General features: G+C 48.4%; 1 protein-coding gene across 1 annotated transcript in view; it reads left to right on the top strand.

The window, feature by feature from the left end:
• The window catches only part of LOC140427055 (uncharacterized), a 50840-nt gene extending 27950 nt beyond the window's left edge, over nt 1-22890 (top strand). The window contains exons 3-5 of the mRNA XM_072512507.1: nt 6326-6487; nt 19507-19660; nt 21184-22890. Coding sequence (XP_072368608.1) covers nt 6326-6487; nt 19507-19660; nt 21184-21323 — 456 coding nt within the window. The 3' untranslated portion in view covers nt 21324-22890. The remainder of the gene's footprint in view (nt 1-6325; nt 6488-19506; nt 19661-21183) is intronic.
• The last annotated feature ends 808 nt before the right edge of the window (nt 22891-23698 follow it).

The following is a 23698-nucleotide window of genomic DNA, read 5'->3' as shown; positions in this document are numbered from 1 at the left end:
AATTGTCTCCCTTTTACGAACCCTGTCTGGTCTTCGTGCACCACCCCTGGGACACAGTCCTCTAGCCTCGATGCCAGCACCTTTGCTAGCAGTTTGGCGTCCACGTTCAATAGTGAAATAGGTCTATAGGACCCACACTGCATCGGATCTTTGTCCCTCTTCAAAATTAGCGATATCGTCGCCTCCGACATTGTCGGGGGTAGTGTCCTCCCTTCCCTGGCCTCATTGAACGTCTTCGCCAACAACGGGGCCAACAAGTCCACATATTTTCTGTAGAATTCCACCGGGAACCCGTCTGGCCCTGGGGCCTTCCCTGCTTGCATGCTTCCCAGTCCCTTAATGACCTCGTCCACCTCAATCGGCGCACCCAGGCCTGCCACCGCCTGCTCCTCCACTTTCGGGAACCTCAACTGATCCAGGAACTGCCGCATCCCCTCCTCTCCCTCTGGGGGCTGAGACCTATACAGTTCTTCATAAAAGGTCTTAAACACCTCATTTATCTTTCCTGCCCTTCGCACGGTGTCTCCCCTTTCATCCCTAATTCCTCCTATCTCCCTCGCTGCTGCCCTCTTTCGCAGTTGGTGCGCCAACAGGCGACTAGCCTTTTCCCCATATTCATACCTCCTCCCCTGTGCCTTCCTCCACAGTACCTCCGCCTTTCTGGTGGTCAGAAGGTCAAACTCGGTCTGGAGTCGTCTCCTCTCCCTGTACAGCTCCTCCTCAGGGGTCTCTGCAAATTCCCTGTCCACCCTTAAAATCTCCCCCAGTAATCTATCCCTTTCCTTGGCCTCTGTTTTCCTTTTGTGGGCCCCAATAGAATCAGCTCTCCTCTGACCACCGCTTTTAGTGCTTCCCAGACCACTCCCACAGGGACCTCGCCGTCGTCATTGACCTCCAGGTATCTCTCGCTACACCCCCTCACTCTTGCACACACTCCCTCATCCGCCATCAGTCCCACATCTAATCGCCAGAGTGTTCTCTGCTCCCTGTCCTCTCCTACTTCCAGGTCCACCCAATGTGGGGCATGATCCGAAACCGCTATGGCTGAGTATTCAGCTTCTTCCACCCTAGAGATCAACGACCTTCCTAGAACAAAAAAATCTATCCGGGAGTACACTTTATGGACGTGGGAGAAGAAGGAATACTCCCTAGCCCTGGGTCTAAGAAATCGCCATGGATCCACTCCCCCCATTTGGTCCATAAACCCCTTAAGTACCTTGGCCGCTGCCGGCCTTCTTCCAGTCCTTGAGCTGGATCTATCTAGCCCCGGGTCCAGCACCGTATTGAAGTCCCCTCCTAAAATCAAATTTCCTGCCTCCAGGTCCGGAATACGCCCCAGCATCCGTCTCATGAACCCCGCATCGTCCCAATTTGGGGCATACACATTAACCAACACAACCTCCATTCCCTCCAGCCTGCCACTCACCATTACATATCTACCTCCACTATCTGCTACGATGTTCTTTGCTTCAAATGCTACCCGTTTCCCCACCAAAATGACCACCCCTCTGTTCTTTGCGTCATGTCCTGAGTGGAACACCTGTCCCACCCATCCTTTCCTTAGCCTAACTTGGTCCGCCACCTTTAGGTGCGTCTCTTGGAGCATAACCACGTCTGCCCTTAGTCCTTTCAAATGCGCGAGCGCTCGGGCCCTTTTTATCGGCCCATTCAGGCCTCTCACGTTCCACGTGATCAGCCTCACTGGGGGGCTACCTGCCCCCTCCCGTGTTGACTAGCCATTACCTTCTCTAGGCCAGTCCCATATCCCGCCTCCGCGCTCCCGCTCGCTCCCCCAGCGTCGCATTCCGCCCCCGACCACCTTCTCTTTAGCCATTTCCTTTTGGATTTCCGCAGCAGCAACCCAGTTGTCCCCCCCCCCCCGTCCCCCCGTCCCCCCCGCTAGATCCCTACCTAGCTTGATTGCTCCCCCCATATTACTTCCGTAAGTCAGCTGACTTCAACTGACCCCGGCTACTCCTGCTCGCTCCTCGGCCCCCCCGGTGTGAGGGAACTCCCATCCGCCTTGCGCCTGTTTTCCCGCCTTATTCTTTCTGGCGCGGGAACATCCCTTTACCTGTCCCGCCTCTTATGGCGCAGCTCCCTTTCCCCTCCCCCTCTCCTTCCCCATTCTCTGACTATGTCCCGCCTCTCCCCCCTCACCGGCGCCCACATTTCCCCAGTGTCCCCCCCCCCTTCCCTGTTTACTTCTCGCTTAACTTTCACCATCCCATTAACAAAAACAATAATAACAACAATAACAGTTCCCTGCAGCATCAGTCCCTCAGTTCCGGTCCAGTTTCTCTTCATTGGTGAAGGACCATGCTTCCTCCGCCGTCTCGAAATAATAGTGTCTCTCCTGATGCGTGACCCATAGTCTTGCCGGCTGCAGCATCCCAAACTTCACCTTCCTTTTGTGCAAAACCTCTTGGCTCGGTTGAAGCTCGCCCTCCTTCTCGCCACCTCCGCACTCCAATCCTGGTAGATCCTTACCACCGCATTCTCCCATCTGCTGCTCCGCACCTTTTTGGCCCATCTCAGGACCTCTTCTCTGTCCTTAAGGCGGTAGAATCGCACGATTATCGCCCTCGGTGGTTCTCCCGCTTTTGGTCTTCTCGCCGGGATCCGATTTGCCCACTCCACCTCCATGGGGCCCGCAGGTGCCTCAGCACCCATCAGTGAGCTCAGCATCTTACTTGCGTACGCTCCACAGTCCACTCCTTCCACACCCTCTGGGAGACCTAGTACCCTAAGGTTCTTCCTTCGCGCTCCATTTTCAAGGGCCTCAATCCTGTCAGCACACTTTTTATGAAGTGCCTCGTGCGTCTGAGTCTTGACCGCCAGGCCCAGGACCTCGTCCTCAATACCTGACACCTTTTGCTCCACCACGCGAAGTTCCGTCTCCTGGGTCTTTAAAGTCTCCTTAAGCCCCTCAATTGCCTGTAACAACGGGGTCATTACCTCCTTCTTCAGCAGGTCCACGCACCGTCTCACCACCTCGTCCTGCTCAGGCCCCCATGTCACCTGTGGTTTCTCCGCCGCCATTTTGTTTCACTCACTCTCTCTCTCTCTCTGATCTTCTGGCTGCAGATTCTTCAGGCTGCAGCCGCCGGCGCCGGTTTTTCCCTCCGTCTTTCGGGGGGGACTCCCTTCCCTCGTGCCTCGCACCGGGTTTTACGGCCGTCTAAGTCCCCGTTGGGGCTCTTAAAAGAGCCCGAAGTTCCGTCGGAGCTGGAGCCGCCAAAACGTGCGGCTAGCTCATCCCTGCCGCAACCGGAAGTCCCGCCTCCCTTAATTCTAATTACGTTTTGCTCGAGAGTCACCAGGTATCTCTCGATACCGCCACAAGGTTCAAACTGAACACTGATCAAAGACTCAATACACCAGTTAGTTAGTTCAAACTCAATGCTCATTTATTTACACACACAGTCAAATATACTCATGCACAAAACTCTACAGACTAAACTATCACTACTGCTAAAGCCTATACTTAGCATCAGGCGCCCACTCAGTCAGTGGAACAATGGCCGTTGTTTGGTTCTGAGGCTGCTGGGGTTGAACTGGTATGGAATAACATTTTAGAGCGTCTGTCTGGTAGCGTGCGTTGACCTTGGACTTACTTGTTCAGATGCAGCTTTGGCAGGTCTCTCCTTGGTGAGAGCCGGAGCCAAGAGATTCTCTCTTGGGGATTCTTCTTATACCCAAAGGGGCTTCACCCACTTTTGGGCGGGCCTTGAACTTGGCCCCAATTAATTGGGCCGTTTCTCAATCGTTCCTATCGATTTCCTCCAATAAAGGGGTGGGTGCCCTGATGGCTGGGTGTGTCCTAGGTGGCCATTGGCCTGCTTTGTTCTGGTCTCCTCTGGCGCGGAGTGTCTGCCTTGGTATTGTCTACTTAAATGTTACTCTTTTGTCCCCGGAGATGGCTCATTAGTATGGTAATGGCTTTGCAGTTTCAGTCTTGTCTGGGAGCTGCGGCTCCAATCAACAGACTAACTCTGCACCTGCTTGCTTTCTCAGTACTGCCCATTTTCCCTGCAATCTTTGCAAAGCGTCCATTTTGTAATCGGGAAGTGGCCATCCCAGATGGCTACAAGACCACTACTTTTTTGCTATATATAAGTAATTTGGATATTGGAATACAGAATAAAATTTCCAAATTTGCAGATTATACCTAATTTGGAGGAGTGTTAAACAGTGAGGATGATACCAATCAACTGCAAAATGACAATAGATAGGCTGGCAGAATGGATAAGTAAGTAGCACGTGGAATTTAATCCAGTAAATTGTGAGGTTTTGCACTTTGGCAGATGTGTTAGAGCGGCAATGTAAACTTGATGCCGCAGTTCCAAAGAGTGTACAGGGACAGAGGAACCTGGGGTACACGTGCAAAGCCCTTTGAAGGTGACAAGTCAAACTGAAAGTGTGGTCAGCAAACATGGGATCTTGGGCTTCATAAATAGAGGTATTGAGTACAAAAAGCAGGTAAGTTATGCTGAAATTATAAAAAGCCCTGGTTAGGCCACAATTAAAGTTCTGTATCTCGTTCTGGTCATCACACTTTAGGAAGCATGTGACAGTCCTTGAGAGGATGCTGGAGATCGTGGTGCTGTGGGTTTGACCCATCTTTGGGCTGCGAACTGAAGGAACGAATATGTATGTGCATGGTTGTGCAGTCACGTAGCATGTAAAGCATAGACCACTCACAAGTTGTCTCCTTTAAGATACCGGGGGCTGGATTCTCCGCAGCCCCGCACCAAAATCGCGTTTGGCACGGGGGAATCGCTCGCGCACGAATTATGCGGCGCAGCTGGGGTGGGCCATTGCCAGAGGTCCTCCCAGAGATACTCCGGTCCCGACTGGCTGAATTCCCGATGGCGTGGTTTGAACCGCGTCTGGCCGGTCAGGACTCTCACTCGGCGGCTGCGGACTCAGTCCGCGGCTACCCTGGTGGAGGGGCTGGCTGATCAAGCACTGGAGGGGTCCTTATGGGCAGCCGTGCGGCAATCGGATGGGTCAGATGGAGCGGTGCAGGTCAGATCGGTGGGACCTTGTTTGTTGGTTCGTGTCCGCCGGCTGAGTCCGCCATCGCATTTGCGTGGCCGCTAGAGGCTGCCGCCATGTGCACACACGGACTCAAAACCGGAAATGCGGAGGGCCTGTATCCACAGGAAAGCTGAGTGAATCGCGACATGTCCCTGCCAGCCCCCTGCAGGAAAGTCAATTGCTATTTATTTTTTTCAGGAAAGTCTGGAGTGAAACACCAGCGTTTTTACACCGGCGTGGGGACATAGCCCCATTTTTGGAGAATCCAGTCCCATGTGTTGCTGTGCAAAACTTAAAAGGACCATGCAATTAAATGAACAGGCCACTCACTTAGAGGGGACATTACTGATATCCATTTGCAGTTGCAGCAGTGGTTACCAACATGACGATCTCTCGTTAAATTCTTTCTTCGCTCCATCTGAATTCCAATGTCACTACTGCAAGAGAGCAACAATCAGTTGATCCAGCACAAAGTATTGAACATGAACCTCTTGGTAGCTTAGTACCTGTATGCTACTTTCGATAATGTTTTCATCAGCTATACTTAAAACTGACCAAGTACTTTCAGAGCACCTTTGTGCACACTGTAATTCTTGGGCACGATTCAGCAGACTTGAGTGAAGTCCGCTGACTGGCACTTTTAGCGGGGTGTGAACATCCCGCTATTCAACAGCACTTCGCTAGGCTGGCAGTGCAAAGGTACCCGGGTGCCGGGTGGGGGTGAGTGGGGGGGGGTTTGTGCCAGGGTACCACCCTGCCCTGTCCCCGACCACCCGGGGATCTCCACATTTGTGTGGGCAAGTACGAAATGGTGCCCTCACGAGGTCTCCCAGGTGAGGTTGGTGAATTCCGGGACCCAGGTAAATCCGGCAAATGCCTATTTAAAGGAGCCATGTGTGCACCTCGACCACTTCCAGTGAGAGCGAGATCCAGATCGCGACGCTTCGCGAGATTCCATTGTATTTCGTGAGACGTTTCGAGGGTTGTGAATCGCGTGAGAGGCCTCTTGTGAGATTCAACGGCCTTGTCCCAACACCAAGTTGGGTTCAACGAGGCCACTGAATCGCGTCCTTGTTTAACATCCGTGCACCCAGTGTGTATTGGTATTTATGAAATCTGTATTTTGTATTGAACCTCACGAAGGAATTCTTGTATTACACTCGGACTTCTCCCCGATTCCAATGAGAAATCCACATAATGCAACTGAATTTCATGATTCAATCATACACCAGTAAACATCAACCTCTCTCTAAATTCAGGTTTTTGCTGTCTATAATTGCAGGATAGAGTGCCTAGAGCTGCTGCAAAGGGAATGGGAATTGGAATATTGTACAGAATCTGTAGTATGATGGAGAAGATTACTGAACTGGAGAGAGATCGATTGGAACTCCTGAGGCAAAACAATGAACTCCAGAACCAGCTATCTCAAAGTCAACAAGCAGAGGTAGGTTACAGATAATTTACTGAGTGAATGCATGGTTTCGGAGCTGAAATTCTGGCCAAAGCTGTTCAAAGAGGAACTTCATAGCTTAATGGTTTGGTTAGTTAGGAAGTGAAAGTAATACTTTTGAAACAGAAATCTAAACCACTCCTCCCCTTATTCTGGTTTTAACAGAGGTGGGATGAGAGATGGTAATTACTCCACTCATGGGAAGTAGGTTGGTCATTTAAATTAATTTATCAAAGCTGCCCAAACTCATTTCAATAGTCATTCTATTTTTAAAGGGAAGAACTTTTAAAGACTTGCATTTATATAGCACCTTTTATGACCTCAAGACATCCCAAAGTGCCTCACAGTCGATTAATTACTTTTTTTGTTGTACAATTTGTGTGGTGTTTCATGGAGAGATCTAGCGGTTTGTGTGATTGGTCATAAACTATTTATTGTTAACCCCTGGCCAGCATCACATGTGTCAGTCTTCAGCCAATTCGATTCACTCCACATGATAGCAAGAAACGGCTGAAGGTACTGCACACTGCAAAGGCTATGGGCCCTGACAATGTTCCGGTAATAGTACTGAAGACTTGTGCTCCAGAACCAAGCTGTTCCAGTACAGCTACAACATAGGCATCTAACCGGCAATGTGGAAAGTTGTCCGGATATGTCCTGTACACAAGAAGCTGGGCAAATCCAACCCAGTAAATTTCCACTCCATCGGTCTACTCTCAATCACCAGTAAAGTGCTGGAACAGGTCACCAACAGCGTTATCAAGCAGCACATGTTTAGCAATAACCTACTCATGGACACTCAGTTTGGGTTCCATCCAGGTCACACACACAACTCCTGACCTCATTACAGCCTTTGTTCAAACATGGACAAATGAGCTGAATGCCAGAGGCAAGGTTAGAGTGACTGCCCTTGACATCAAGGCAGCATTTGACAGAGTATGACATCAAGGAGCCCGAGCAAAACTGGAGTCAATGGAAATGAGGAGGGGACCCTCCATTGATTGGAGTCATACCAAGCATAAAGGAAGATAGTTGTGGTGGTTGGACCTCAATCATCTCAGCTCCAGTACATCACTACAGGAGTTCCTCAGGGTAGTATTCTAGGCCCAACTATCTTCAGCTGCTTCATCAATGACCCTCTTTCCATCGTAAGGTCAGATGTGGGGATGTTTGCGGATGACTGCACAATGTTCACCACCATTTGCGAGTCCTCAGATAATGAAGCAGTCCATGTCCAAAAGCAGCAAGATCTGGACTATATCCAGGCTTGGGCTGAAGAGTACAAGTAACATTCGAGCCACATAAGTGCCAGGCAATCTCCAACAAGAGAGGATCTAATCATCTTGATATTTAATGGCATCACCATCGCTGAATCCCCCCAACTTACATGGGGTTATCATTGACCAGAAACTGAGCTGCACTAGTTATGAATACTGTTGCTACCAGAGCAGGTAAAGGCTTGGAATCCTGTGGCGAATAACTCATCCCCCTGACTCCCAAAGCATGCCGACCATCTACAAGGGACAAGTCAGGAGTGTAATGGAATACTCGCCACTTGCTTGGATGAGAGCAGCACCAACAACACTCAAGAAGCTTGACACTGTCCAGGAGAAAACAGCACAATTGATCGGCACCCTTTTCACAAACATTCACTGCCTCCACCATCGACAAACAGTGGCAGCAGTGTGTACCATGTACAAGATACACTGCAGGAACTCACCAAGGTTCCTTCAGTTGCACCTTCCAAATCCACGACCACCACTCAATGCTGAACATTGTGCAGTCATCCGCAAACATCCCCACATCTGACCTTATGATGGAAAGAAGGCCATTGATGGACAAGATCAGCAGATGTGTGGGAACCCCACCAACTGAAGACTACATTCCACATCATTCATCATCCTCACTTGAAAATATATCGCCGTTCCTTCACAGTTGCTCGATCAAACTCCTGGCACTCCCTCCCTCACAGCACTGTGGGTGTACCTACATGTCAGGGACTGCAGTGTTTCAAGAAGGCAGCTCAAGGGCAACTAGGGATGGGCTATTGCTACTGCTGGCCCAGCCAGTGATACCCACATCCAATATGTGAATGAACAAAAATACATATCCATGTTATAGAATCATAGAATTTACAGTGCAGAAGGAGGCCATTTGGCCTATTGAGTCTGCACCGGCTCTTGGAAAGAGCACCCTACCCAAGCCCACACTTCCACCCTATCCCAATAACCCAGTAACCCCAACCAACACTAAGGGCAATTTTGGACACAGGGCAACTTAGCATGGCCAATCCACGTAACCTACACATCTTTGGACTGTGGGAGGAAACCAGAGCACTCGGAGGAAACCCACGCAGACACGAGGAGAATGTGCAGACTCCGCACAGACAGTGACCCAAGCCGAGAATCGAACTGGGACCCTGGAGGTGTGAAGCAATTGTGCTAACCACTATGCTACCTCATCATGCATTATCATGATGGATGGTTGCTGACTCCATGTCAGCTACTTCCAAACTCTACTCCACAGTCTACTATCATGTGACTCTCTACATCGTACTGTTTGCCAGTCCCACTTTAACTCTTGCTCTGCTGAATAGCCGTATACACAATGGCAACCTGTTGCAACGTGGCATCAGACAGCCACGTTTCTCATGCCCTGGGAAAATTTGGCTGCTTAAAGAAAGTGAGAGGGGCTGAATCGATAAGGTCAGTGCCTAACCAGCATTGCCTGTGGCACTACTGGAGCAAAAGTACTACCTCTGGTTCAAAACAACTGACCAGTAAATCCCCACAGTCAACTACGTCCGCCTGCTCCCAACCCAGAGCACCATTGGACAGGCGCACCTTATTTCAACCTCTACCTCTGCCAATGACCAGGAGTCTCTGGATCACCATGGAATCAACCTCATCTATGATTTGGACTATCCTTCCCGTGATCCAGAAACCCCCACAATTTCACTCCCCCAGTAGACCTACCTGTACTTATAGGCTTCGACCTTCCTGGTGTGCCAGGAGCGAGTCCAAAACTGATCAATTAGGTCACTTGTGGACTTCGGTTTCCTGACCTTACAACAATTTACCTGCACAGAATTCCCCTCTAGATTAAAATCAGTCATTGAAAGTTAACTACAGGAATAATGGAGTATATATCTGAGCTCACCCCCATTATACGGGTGGTGATGGGGAAGGGGTGGGAGCGGGGATGCGAGGGGGGTTGAGGATGCTGAAATTGGCAGCTCACCAGTCATGTTCAAATGGGTTATCAGGGGTCTTGGCTTGTTACCAAGCCAATTGATCCAGAAAATATACTGTCCATGCCATAAAACGTTTGGTGGGGGCAGACAGGTGGGAGTGGGCAACCCAATCTTTTGCACAACTTCTTCAAAACATGGAGGAAAGAAGGGGGGTCTTTGATTACTGATGTCTGCCCTTTATGGATTAGGGAGAGGCTTCCCACTCAGTTCTATCCCAACCCTTCTTCCTAATCCCATTGGACAAGAACCTGGACCTACCAATTATCATAGAATCCCTACAGTGCAGAAAGAGGCCATTTGGCTCATCGAGTCTGCACCAACACTTCGAAAGACCACTCGACCTGGGCCCAATCCCCACCCTATTCCTGTAACCCATCAAAAGAGGCAATTTAGCATGGCCAATCAACCTAACCTGCGCATCTTTGGACTGGGGGGGGGGGGGGGGGGAGGAGGAGCCATGCAGACACGGGGAGAACGTGCAAACTCCACACAGTTTGGAGAGGTCACCAGAGGTCAGGATCGAACCCAGAACATTAACAGCTGTATCGATTCTTGTGGGACTGATGACCATAGCCACAGGAATGAGAGGCGGACCCGTTCATCCGACATCACCATCAGGACTCTGGTACACCACAGACCATGCAGAATGCAATGTGCAATGCGGAATCCTGAATGTGACATTCTGAGAAAAAGTGACTTTACAATGTAATTTGGACTTACTTCAACTCGGACGGGGAATGGGGCCTGTGATCAGTTGGTAGGGATTTTATGGGACTAGTGGCTCATTTGTCAAATTCCCCAATATGACCACAGTGTGTTTTAGACACAAAGAGGGCGATTCTCCAAAATGAAGACAAAGTGTGAACGCCGTCGCATTTTACGACGGCGTGAAACGGGTGCAGGGACGACCGATTCTGTCCCCCAAAGGGAGCCAGCACGGCGCTGGAGCAGTTCACGCCGCTCCAACCTCCCTCCCTGGCGCCAAATGGGCGCCGCACCAACCCGCGCATGCGCAGTTGGGCCGCGCCATCCTGCGCATGCGCGGGGGACTTCTTCAACGCGCCGGCCCCGACGCAATATGGCATGGGGGTTCTGGGGCCGGAAGTGGAACAAAGTAGGCCCGGGGGGGGAGGCCGGCCCGCCGATCGGTGAGCCCTGATCGCGGGCCAGACCCCATCAGAGGGCCCCCCCCCCCCCCCCCGGTGAAAGAGCACTTCTCCCCGCCCCACAGGCCGCCTCCTGACCCTTCGCGCAGAGTTCCAGCTGGCAGCAACCAGGGGTGAACGGCACTGGCGGGACTCTGCCGTTTACGCGCGGCCGCTCGGCCCATCCGGTTATCAAGTGTCTCCCCCCCCCCCCCTCCCCCACCTTGTCAAATGACCTTCATTCCGCACATCAAACGCACCTCGGAGAATCGCGCGCCGGCGTCGTGGCGCGATTGCGCCGATTCTCCGGCCCGGCACGGGGCGCGGAGAATCGCGCACAAAGATTAGGTGGAGGATGATGGAGTGTGTGTAGTCCTTTTTTTTTAATTAAAGGGCAATTTAACATGGCCAGACCACCAACCCTCACATCTTTGAGTTGTGGGGGTGAGACCCACGCAGACATGGGGAAAATGTGCAAACTCCACATGGACAGAGACCCGGGGCTGGGATCAAACCCGGGTCCTCAGCACCGTGAGGCACCAGTGCTAACCATTGAGCCACCTTGCCACGCTCATATGTAGTCCTAATGGTAATGTGAATGCATCAATTTGGATGGACCATGATGGTAGATGAGTGTGGGAACTATACCCTAAGGAAAGGGTAACTTCAGAGAGTCGTGGACACAGCCCACCAAACAGGGCCAGCATCTTATCAAGTGCAGCTGCAATGTCGAATCATGCGTAAACATCTTGACCACATTCAAACCAGATGGCCAGTTCTACGCAATTTCCTCGGGAGAAGAAAGTAACAATTAAGTCAAATCCGGAGCCCGAAGAGGCTAATACGCTACCCCAAGGGGGTCAAGATGACGGAATGAGAGAGGTTGTAGGTACAGATTCTGACAAGGAAACTGTCAGAGGTCTCCAATGGGGAGCAAGCAGCAGAACATCCACCATGACGTTCGATCGGAAGTGGCATTCGCCATTCAGATACACGCCATCAGATCCAGCACTGTGAGTGCAGGACATGCAACCAAGTGCGAAGCCCTCCTACTCCACAGTTGGCTGAATACAAGCTCCCCGCTAAGGAGGCGGGAGGCAGAGAAACCCACCAACCTAGCAGGGTCGCAGCACTTGTCAGCCCCCCCCCACCCCGTAAAGTGTAAAGTCATCATAGCCCCAGATGACCACAGGTTGCCTTTCCCTTTGAGGGGGAGAGCTGACTGGTGGTGATTTAACTCCTGACCACACTCACAAACGCAAAGGTGGAATCCACAAAAATGCATAAATTGATCACTGCTTTTTCACTTGTAAAAATACGCCTGTGTAAATGATTGCTGCATTGAAATCCAAGCTCACCTCAGAATGGCGGTAGAGGTGGTCAATACTGCGATGTGAGTTTTGAGGCGAGCGAACATGGAATTTACTGATGATCAACAACGTGGAAAAATCAGTCATTGAGGGCACTGCAGCACAGGCCAGTGCGGGATAGCATGAGCCAGTCCAGTGCAGGAGCAAATACTCCAATCACCAAGATGCATATACAGCCATTCAGTATATTTCACAGAATTTCATTCAGTTTCAAAAATAAAAGTTAACTTCCTTGCTTCCTCTCACAAAATCAAAGAGGGTATTGCCGTAAATTGACATGAGTGGAGTGTCCAGTGAGTGCAAATCTGGCAAGATTCCTTCCTTTGTCTTGAAGAGAGTTTCTGAAGGCCAGTCTTGAGAGTAATGGTGATTTGAGCTGCCAGCATGTAACCAGCTGCAGCCATTATATCAGACCAGCAATGGTCCGTTTTGAAAAACAGACTTTTAAAAAGAGCATAGGGAAGAGGAGCATATTTTTAAGATTTTCTTACTTCATCTAGAACATAGAACATAGAACGTTACAGCGCAGTACAGGCCCTTAGGCCCTTGATGTTGCGCCGACCTGTGAAACCACTCTAAAGCCCATCTACACTATTCCCTTATCGTCCATATGTCTATCCAATGACCATTTGAATGCCCTTAGTGTTGGCGAGTCCACTACTGTTGCAGGCAGGGCATTCCACGCCCTTACTACTCTCTGAGTAAAGAACCTACCTCTGACATCTGTCTTATATCTGTCTCCCCTCAATTTAAAGCTATGTCCCCTCGTGCTAGACATCACCATCCAAGGAAAAAGGCTCTCACTGTCCACCCTATCCAATCCTCTGATCATCTTGTACGCCTCAATTAAGTCACCTCTTAACCTTCTTCTCTCTAACGAAAACAGCCTCAAATCCCTCAGCCTTTCCTCGTAAGATCTTCCCTCCATACCACGCAACATTCTGGTAAATCTCCTCTGCACCCTTTCCAATGCTTCCACATCCTTCCTATAATGCGGCGACCAGAATTGCACGCAATACTCCAAATGCGGTCACACCAGAGTTTTGTACAGCTGCCACATGACCTCATGGCTCCGAAACTCAATCCCTCTACCAATAAAAGCTAACACACCGTACGCCTTCTTAACAACCCTTTCAACCTAGGTAGCAACTTTCAGGGATCTATGTACATGGACACCGAGATCTCTCTGCTCATCCACACTGCCAAGAATCTTACCATTAGCCCAGTACTCTGTCTTCCTGTTATTCCTTGCAAAATGAATCACGTCACACTTTTCTGCATTAAACTCCATTTGCCACCTCTCAGCCCAGTGCTGCAGCTTATCTACGTCCCTCTGTAACTTGTAACATCCTTCCGCACTGTCCACAACTCCATCGACTTTAGTGTCATCTGCAAATTTACTCACCCATCCTTCTGCGCCTTCCTCCAGGTCATTTATAAAAATGACAAACAGCAGTGGCCCCAAAACAGATCCTTGTGGTACACCACTAGTAACTGGACTCCAGTCTGAACACTTCCCATCAACCACCACCCTTTGCCTTCTTCCAGCGAGCCAATTTCTGATCCAAACTGCTAAATCACCCTGAATCCCATGCCTCCGTATTTTCTGCAGTAGCCTACTGTGGGGAACCTTACTAAACGCTTTACTGAAATCCATATACACCACATCAACTGCTTTACCCTCATCCACCTGTTTGGTCACTTTCTCAAAGAACTCAATAAGGCTTGTGAGGCACGACCTACCCTTCACAAAACCATGTTTACTATCTCTAATCAAATTATTCCTTTCCAGATGATTAGACATCCTATCTCTTATAAACCTTTCCAAGGTTTTGTCCACAACAGAAGTACGGCTCACTGGTCTATAGTTACCGGGGTTGTCTCTACTCCCCTTCTTGAACAAGGGGACAACATTTGCTATCCTTCAGTCTTCTAGCACTATTCCTGTAGACAAAGATGACTTAAAGATCAAAGCCAAAGGCTCAGCAATCCCCTCCCTAGCTTCCCAGAGAATCCTAGGATAAATCCCATCCGGCCCAGGGGACTTATCTATTTTCACACTTTCCAGAATTGCTAACACCTCATCCTTATGAACCTCAAGCCCTTCTAGTCTAGTAGCCTGAATCTCAGTATTCTCCTCGACAACATTGTCTTTTTCCTGAAGCTTCCCTGAAGCTTCTATCTATGACCACTTCTATCCCTGAAGCTTCTATCTATGACCACCTCTGCCTCCCGAATGATCCGAAGTTCATCCAGCTCCAGCTCCAGTTCCCTAACGCGGTTTCTGAGGAGCTGGACATGGGTGCACTTCCCACAGATGAAATCAGCAGGGACACTGACGGCGTCCCTCACCTCAAACATTCTGCAGGAGGAACATTGCACTACCTTTCCTGCCATCCCCTCGAGATAAAAAAAGAAAGAGCTTACATGTTATTCACTCCCCTTCTCAGCAAGCACTCACTCAGCAACCTCTGCACCCCGCACGATAACACCTGAGGGAAAAGAAAAGAAAAAGTACTTACCAATCACCAGCCAATCCCTTACCTGCAGGCTGTGACGTCATGGTTCAACTTCTTTCTTGATCTTTACAGCGGCTGGTTTTTTTTGGTTAGAGGAGGGAGGGAAATGCTGAAGATGTGTTTCGGGCTTAAGTGTGCAACAGCTCCTCCACAAACCACCTTCAAGTTAGGATAACCACAATGCACGTATGCAAATTTCCCCCGCGAAAGTCAATCAGCAGTTCCGCTCTACTGCCCTCTGCTGGATGCTTGTCTTCACTTGAACAGCTAGGGTCTCTTGCTCAGGTACACCTTCAAGTTAGGATGACCACAATGCACATATGCAAATTACCCCCGTGACAGCCAATCAGCAGCTCCACCCTACTGCCCTCTGCTGGATGCTTGTCTTCACTTGAACAGCTAGTGTCTCTTGCTCAGGTACACCTTCAAGTTAGGATGACCACAAAGCACGTATGCAAATTTCCCCCGCGACACCCAATCAGCAGCTCCGCTCTACTGCCCTCTGCTGGATGCTTGACTTCACTTGAACAGCTAGGGTCTCTTGCTGGCATGGCAATTTAGATAGCTTTTTCCTACACGTTTTCTTTACAAAATCATGAACTACATCATCATAGGTAAAATTTTGCAAAGACATACTTCCAATCGATATTGCTGAACTTGTCAAATATTCCTGACTCATCATACCCCGTTAATAATTTTTAGCCCTTTTCAATAGAGGAAAAGAACATCCATCAGAAGCAATTGTGACTGGTATTGTTAAAAATATTTTCAGAATGGTTTCCATGTTTGGAAAGATTGTTTGCAAACCTTCACGTATAAGTCAGTACAAATCTGGTGATCTTGAAGCATAGAGCTCATCTTTATGATGAAATAAATGAATTGTTTCACTTTATTTTCAAAAAGATTTGTGTCTATGTCCTCCTTGTAGTGGCTTTTAGCATTTTCATCCAAACTTCTATCAAAAAGTACGCAAAATAAATCAATTGTTTTTCTCAGAGACTCACTTCTACTCTGCAGTTACACCAATAGTCATAAAATGAAGAATCATCGAATGCCTACAGTGCAGAAGAAGGCCATTCGGCCCATCAAGTCTGCAGTGACCCTTCGAATGGGCTCCCTGTCCATTTACACTCCCCTGCCCACCTCGCCCTATCCCTGTAACCCAGAACCTAACCTGAACATCCCTGGACCTTAGGGGCAATTTAGAATGGCCAATCCACCTAACCTGCACATCTTTGGACTGTGGGAGGAAACCGGAGCACCTGGAGGAAACCCACGCAGACACACGAGTACATTAAAAACTCCGCACAGACAGAAGCCGGAATTGAACCCGGGTCCATGGCAATGTGAGGCAGCAATGCTAACCACTGAGCCACCATGCCACCAAATGTGACACCAATGACATTGGCAGTCTTAATGATGATCTTCCCTTTCTATTTTAAAGTTATTTTGTTGTCTCTAGTTCCATCGAAAAATAACTACCTGCATCTTGTACACTTCTGATCATCAGAGGCACCTATATTTTTTGTTAATGTTACTGCCTCTGCTTCCACTTTTTTTTTTAGAAATATTTTATTGAAGCATTTGTAATTTTCACAGTTTAACACATTAACATTTCTTAACATTTCTTAAACAACCTCACGGGCCAACACATGCAGAACACCTAAATGAACAGAAAACAGAAAGCAATGTCCCCTACTACCCCCGCCCTATTCCTTAATTACTCGTGTACTAAGTTCCCTGTCCTTATCTAACATTGCCATGCCTCCTGTTTTCTTCCCCCCACCCCGCTCTTCCCCCTCCCCCCCTTACTGCTGACGCTCAATTTTCCTTGAAGAAATCGATGAACGATTGTCATCTCCGGGCGAACCCCAAATTGATCCTCTCAAGGCGAACTTAATCTTTTCCAGCCTGAGAAACCCTGCCATGTCGCTGACCAACACTCCTGCCTTCGGGGCTCCGAGTCCCTCCATCCCAGCAAAATCCGTCTCCGGGCCACCAGGGAGGAGAAGGCCAGGACATCAGCCTCCCTCTCCCCCTTGGCCCCCGGATCTTCTGATACCCCAAATGTTGCCAGTTCTGGACTCGGAGTTACCCTCCCTTCTAGGACTACTGACATAATGTCCGCAAATCCCTGCCAGAATCCCCTCCACTTCGGACACGCCCAGAACATATGTACATGGTTCGCCGGGCTACCCCCACACCACCCACAACTGTTCTCCACCTCCTCAAAGAACCTGCTTATCCAGGCCGCCATCATATGGGCCCTGTGGACCATCTTGAACTGGGTCAAGCTAAGTCTGGCACACGACAAGGATGAATTGACTCTCTTCAAGACTTTTTCCGAGTTCAATTTCCAGATCTCCTCCCAGCTCCTCTTCCCACTTCCTCTTCACCTCTCTGATAGGGGCCCCTTCCCACTCCATCAACTCCTTGTATATCTCCGAAATCCTCCCCTCTCCAACCCACGTTTTTGACATCACCTTGTCCAGAAGTCCCCTCAGGGGGAGGCGAGGAAAGCTTGGAACCTGCCTCCATACAAAGTCCCGTACCTGTCGGTACCGAAACCCGTTCCCACCCAGCAACTCAAACTCCTTCTCTAATGCCTCCAGGCTCTGGAAACCCTCCGGAATGAAGAGATCCCCAAATCTCTCAATCCCTGCCCGCTGCGATCTCTTAAAGCCCCCATCCAGCCCCCCCCCCCGGGGCAAACCGGTGGTTGTCACAAATCGGTGACCATACTGACGCCCCCTCCAATCTCATGTGCTGCCTCCATTGTTCCCACACCCTCAGGGCTGCCACCACCACAGGGCTTGTAGAGTACCGAGCTGACGAGAATGGCAGAGGCGCCGTTAGTAAAGCTCCAAACTCGTACCCTTGCAGGATGCCGCTTCCACTCGATCCCAAACCGACCGCCACTTCCTGACCATCAATATGTTGGCCAGCCCAGTAATAGTTAATAAAGCTCGGGAGGGCCAAGCCCCCCTCTCCTCAACCCCGTTCCTGGAGTGCGCTTCTACCTCCACTGAGCTACAATCATTTTGAACTTCCAAGACAAAACCTTTAACTGAGGCGAACAATTGTGCAGCATTCAATAAACTTGTATCAACATTTTGCAGCAATTTGCTGACAGCATTAAGTCTTCGAAGTAAACGATTCCCCAAAAAACCCCAATATTGTACTTTTCAAACTTCTCTGCGAAGGACTTTGCTTCAACTTTCACACATGGTTTTCCTGAATTTGATGCAGTATGTCTAATAAGGTTTCCTTTGTATCAGCAAAATTCAATTTCAAAATCAAAACAGCATCTACACGAGCAGACCACCTGATGTCACAAATTCTTCTGACTGTCAAATATTTTCCAGTTGCATGCTCAAAGTGTGACTGCAACATATTCTACCAATGCGTGGAAACCAGAAAAAGGTATACACGTTTTGAACAAAGTCAAAACAATATCCAGCTGCCTCACAGGATTCAGCTGCAGCATTGCAGATTAAACTTAAGGAGTGACTGGAACATGGAATGAATAATGCACAGGCGATTGCATTGTTCAGTGTTACTTGTAGACCTGAATATTTTCCTCTGATTTCAAAATAGTTGTTGAACAGTCAGAAGTATGGGATTTTAACTGGACTAAATAAAGAAATCGTTCTACAACTTCGCCATCGCTGGTCACAATGCTTAAAATTAATGATAATTGGTTCACATGACTCACATCTGATGTTGAGGAAATTATTATGGAATAGTATTTGCTATATTTTACTCCATTTGTGAATTGGTTTCTGAGCTGTTCTGCCATTATAGTGGTGAGGTTATCGTAGGTTTGGTGCGTTGGTTGGCTGGTTTCTCCTGAGCCACAATACTGATAACTTTTCAAATGCTCTTTAAGAAGCTCATTAACTTCACTGAGATATTGCCTCAATTACCTCTTTGATTTGACAATGATGACTCCTCATGTCCTCTTAGACATAGCCTCAAAGAAGACAGCAGTTTGATTGTGGTAACAACATACCTCAGCATTTTCTTCCAATAAGGACACTCCTTTTCAAACTGAGCCGATAATTAACATCTTTGAATGAATGCACATGTAGCTTTAATATGAGCTTTGGAAGTTTCATAATCAGCAATATCTCTTCCAAGATTTCTCCAGTTATAATAATAATCACTTATTATCACAAGTAGGCTTCAATGAAGTTACTGTGAAAAGCCCCTAGTCGCCACATTCCGGCACATGTTCGGGAGGCCGGTACGGGAATTGAACCCGCGCTGCTGGCCTTGTTCTGCATTACAAGCCAGCTGTTTAACCTATTGTGCTAAACCAGCCCTGTTAGTGTACCCATCGACGAATGCTTGTTTCCCTTTACTAGGGTCAGGACATCATTTACAAACGTAACAGAGACTGCCTTAGAGATTATCAGTTTTCCAAGTCTTTCAGAATCACCAATCAGAGTCTATTTCATTCTGCATTTGCTGCTGATTGGCTCAACAACTCATCACCAAATGCAGAGTAATCAGAATCTGATTGGATGCCCGGTGCGCTGGCCTGGCGCTCTGCCCCCCCATTGGTCGGGGCCCTGTGCCTAGGCAGGGTGTGCGTCATTGTAAATCCGCCTCTGCAACTCACCACCACTAAATAAATGAAGAGAAAAGAGAAAATTATTCATCCCAAGCTCAGGGCTTTTAATCAGTAACAATCACTACACGATTCTTCCCTTGCCTTTTGCAGGCCACATTTCTCAGATGCTGTACCTGTGGTGCTGGTCCTGGACTGAATATTTCTCACACTATTCCACAACGAACCACATGTTCTAGACAGATGGTGACAAGGACAAACCCAATAACAGAAATAAAGAGTCGACTGTTCCTTGGGCCACCTTCAGGTAAATTCTCAACTTCCCATATTTAGCTTCAAGTCACTTCCGCTGACAGTGTTGTACTCTTCCCCAAGCATGCTCGCTCTTTTCTTTGCGACTGAATTAGATTGTTATTTTTCATTCCATTCAAATCCCAGAAGAAGGTTGGTTTTTAGCGCATGTGATGGCAAATGATGGATCCTGGTCAGCATTTCTGATGCTGAATGTAACAAATTATAAAAGAAAGGGAGAAAGATTTGAATTCATATAGCATTCTTAATGACCTCAAGAGAACCTATATGATAGTAACCAGGTAATCTGTTTTAATGATGTGGTTTAGGGATTAAAATTTCACAAATAGGGCGGTATGTTGGCCTTGTGGTTAGCATTGCTGCCTACGGCGCTGAGGACCCAGGTTCGATCCCGGCCCTGGGTCATTGTCTGTGTGGGTTTTGCACATTCTCCCGGTGTCTGTGTGGGGCTCACCCCCACAACTTAAAGATGTGCAGGTTAGGTGGATTTGCCACGCTAAGTTGCCCCTTAATTAGAAAAAAATAATTGGGTACTTTAAATTTTTTTTAAACTTTGCACAAAACACTGAGAAGAACTCACCCCATTTTCTTCAAATAGTGTCATGGCATGTTTTATGTTCACCTGATACAGCAGCTCTCCATTTAAAGTCTCAGCCAAAAGCACTTCTGACAGCACAGCAGTCCCACAGTATTACAATGGCCTAGATTTATTGCTCAAGTCTCTGTGATGGAATTTGAAAGCACAGCTTTCTGGGTGAGAGGTCTGAATGCCATCAACTGAGCAATGATTAACTCCGTGTAAATAAACAGAACCAAAGAAAGTATTGATTTATGATATACTGGATTTTTAACAAATACGAGAACTAACTTTACAGGCAGAATTTGATGCTGAGGATAGGTGTCCGGATCCCCGAAATGAAAACTGCTAGCAACCCCGGTCACTCAATCTCCCAGAGGCTTGACGGAATAAAGTGCTGAATTGGCAATGGGAATCCTGTCACCAAGGTTCCGAGCTGTACTGGGGACATTAAATTGCTGCACCATTTAGTGTGTCTGGATATCCCTCTCCCAAGAGCCACTGGCTAATCAGAAGCTGGTAGCTCTCCAGGACTGACAGTGTCATCAGGTTGTACACTGGGACCTATGCCAGGGGTTGTCAATGGAGCTGCAGGAGAGAAGGAAGTGAGGAAGAAATGGGGTCCCAGAGACGGAGGTGGAAGCGTGAGGGGGGGGCATAAATAGAGTGGGCAGTGGGGCATCTTCACACAAGTGCCCACCACCCTATCTAATGCCGGGTTCCCCGAGCGGGCACAGAGTCTGGGAGGTGAAGGGAATCCACCTGGCACCTTTATGCCCACTTAAACAGGCCTTCCAGCCCTCCCTCTGGGAGAATAAAATTCCACCCCACATTTCTGTGTATGAATGCGATTGTTACTTTCAAGGAGAAATTCATTTGTCACTGATCCAGTGGGCATGCACACTCATAACTATTGTTTAATTTTTTTTTCTATTTTTCAGAAGCCAATACAGGATTTGAACAGTCCAATAGTTCCCAACACAAATTCATTGATATCCCTCCGACTTTTACTCACATATCTCCAGAAACACTAAACCTTGGAGCTGAGGATGATCTACAATTCTGTGTTAGCAAGTTGTGAATGAAAGGACCTGATACAGGAAGACGTGTCAGACACAGACAATCAACATCTTGGGTGGGTGGGTTTTTCTCGTTGCATGCGATTCGCTGGCAGGAGGATTCTCTGCTTCCCCCGCTGGTCAATGGGATTTTCCATTGAAGCCACCCATGCCGCCCGGAAACCCGTGGGTGGAGGTGCACTGCTGGCGGGAACAGAGAATCCCAGTGGTTGGAGAATTCCAGCCTATATCTTTCCTCCCTAAATTATCTAATTTGTCTCCCAGTATCCATAAATGTGTCCTCGTAGAATCAGTAATTGGGCTGTGAGCAGGACACGTTGACTGTTCTCTCTCCAGTCCATGAGCACTGAATTTTTATGGGATCATTATCACTATCTTGCTTTGATCAGCCACATCAGCACCTACCAGTGATCAAATGTGACTTTTGTGATCTGAATTGTGAAGTATTATCACATGGTACATTTATCCACCAAGTATTTCAGAGAGTTCAATGTTTTCTTGTTGAAATCTATGATCACTGTATTGTGGTTCAAGTGGGACATGAGGAATTGTTCTTCATGTACCAATAGAATAGGAGGCACTTTCAACCTCAGAGAAACGTGACTGGCAATATTGGATTGACCACCCATTATACACCCTGTCTGATTTATCTTACCACTGGGGATCAATGAGGGCCCAGTTCAACACCTTTGGTTTTACACCACTTCCACCCATCCCCCACTGACCCTGACCCTGCCCCCTCCTGCCCACCCCCCCCATCCCTGCTCACAGAATTTGCAAGTCTTGCCTTATGCTCTTACATAACATGAGCTGAAAATAAACTGTTTGCTTCCGCTGGTGTTGTTGGAAAGGCTAAATCCGTTTTAAATACATCACTGTATGCACACCACAATCAACATGGGCAGCACGGTAGCATTGTGGATAGCACAATTGCTTCACAGCTCCAGGGTCCCAGGTTCGATTCCCGGCTTGGGTCAGTGTCTGTGCGGAGTCTGCACATTCTCCCCGTGTGTGCGTGGGTTTCCTCCAGGTGCTCTGGTTTCCTCCCACAGTCCAAAGATGTGCGGGTTAGGTGGGTTGACCATGCTAAATTGCTCATAGTGTCCAAAATTGCCCTTAGTGTTGGGTGGGGTTACTGGGTTATGGGGAAAGGGTGGAGGTGTGGAACTTGGGTGGATGCTCTTTCTCAGAGCTGGTGCAGACTTGATGGGCTGAATGGCCCCCTTCTGCACTGTAAATTCTATGAACATTGATTCATTTCGAACTTCCCTGAAGACAGACGATGGAAATTACTGTTGTTACCATTATTGCCCAAATATTTAACACCCATTCAATAAGTTGTTTACTACCTCAGTTAAGTCATGACGAGAGGAACTTAATTCAAGCATTTTAGGGGTTTGTACAATAATATTGTAACTGTAAATTCTACTCCGAATCTGAGTCTACCAAAGGTAAAACTCTGCATATTTATATTGTCCATCTGAGAAGTTGAGAATTTCCCTTTGACTCTCTTGTGGGGGGCTTCCAGGAAGAGGTCTCTCTTATGGGGGGGGGTCTCTGGTGAAGGTCTCTGTAATTGGGGGTCTCTGGTGGGGGGGGGGGGGGGCAGTCGAGAGATCTGGTGGGGGTGGGATCAGTAGGATTTGCATTCTGGGGGCTGAGGTGGCCCTCTGATAGACTTTGGGGCCAGCTCCCTTAAAGAGTTTCCCCCTTGGCCCACCGCAAGGTCGCCATATCAGGGCCATGTTTGTAAATACCTTCACCAATTCGCACCCACATGAATACATAGATACATGGAAGATAGGAGCAGGAGGAGATCTTTTGGCCCTTCAGGCCTGCTCTGCCATTTATCACGATCATGGCTGATCATCCAACTCAATAGCCTAATCTTGCTTTCTCCCCATAACCTTTAATCCCATTCACCCAAGTGCTATATCTAGCCGCCTCTTGAATATATTCAATGTTTTAGCCCAGAGGACCGGAGAATCACACAGGCTTGGAAGATGTGGTGTCCAGCCCGTTAATAGGATGCAAATGGGTCTAAATGACACTTTGCATCCTCCCACTGGTGCGAGGCACGAACCTCGATGTCGCCGCCAGCGGGGAACCGGAGCATTTTTGCCAACGCTGGATTCTCCGCCGCGTCGGGAACTCCACTACCAGTGCCGGACAGCAGAGTATCCAGCCCAATATATTTATGAATAGGTGCTCCTCTGAGGGGGCTATGTTGTACTCGGATAGTATCACTGATAGTGAGTCCTCTTAACTTCACTGGAGTTGCTCAATTGAACATATTGGGGTCAGAGTAGAAAGCATCAGCCTTTGAACTCATTTGGGAACATTCCATCCCAGGAAACTATTCCACATCTAGAATCTG

Source organism: Scyliorhinus torazame, chromosome 7 (genome assembly GCF_047496885.1).
Source record: "Scyliorhinus torazame isolate Kashiwa2021f chromosome 7, sScyTor2.1, whole genome shotgun sequence".
Classification (NCBI taxonomy): Eukaryota; Metazoa; Chordata; class Chondrichthyes; order Carcharhiniformes; family Scyliorhinidae; genus Scyliorhinus; species Scyliorhinus torazame.
Note: the sequence above shows the minus strand (reverse complement) of the source record. Positions and strands in the feature narration are given on the sequence as shown.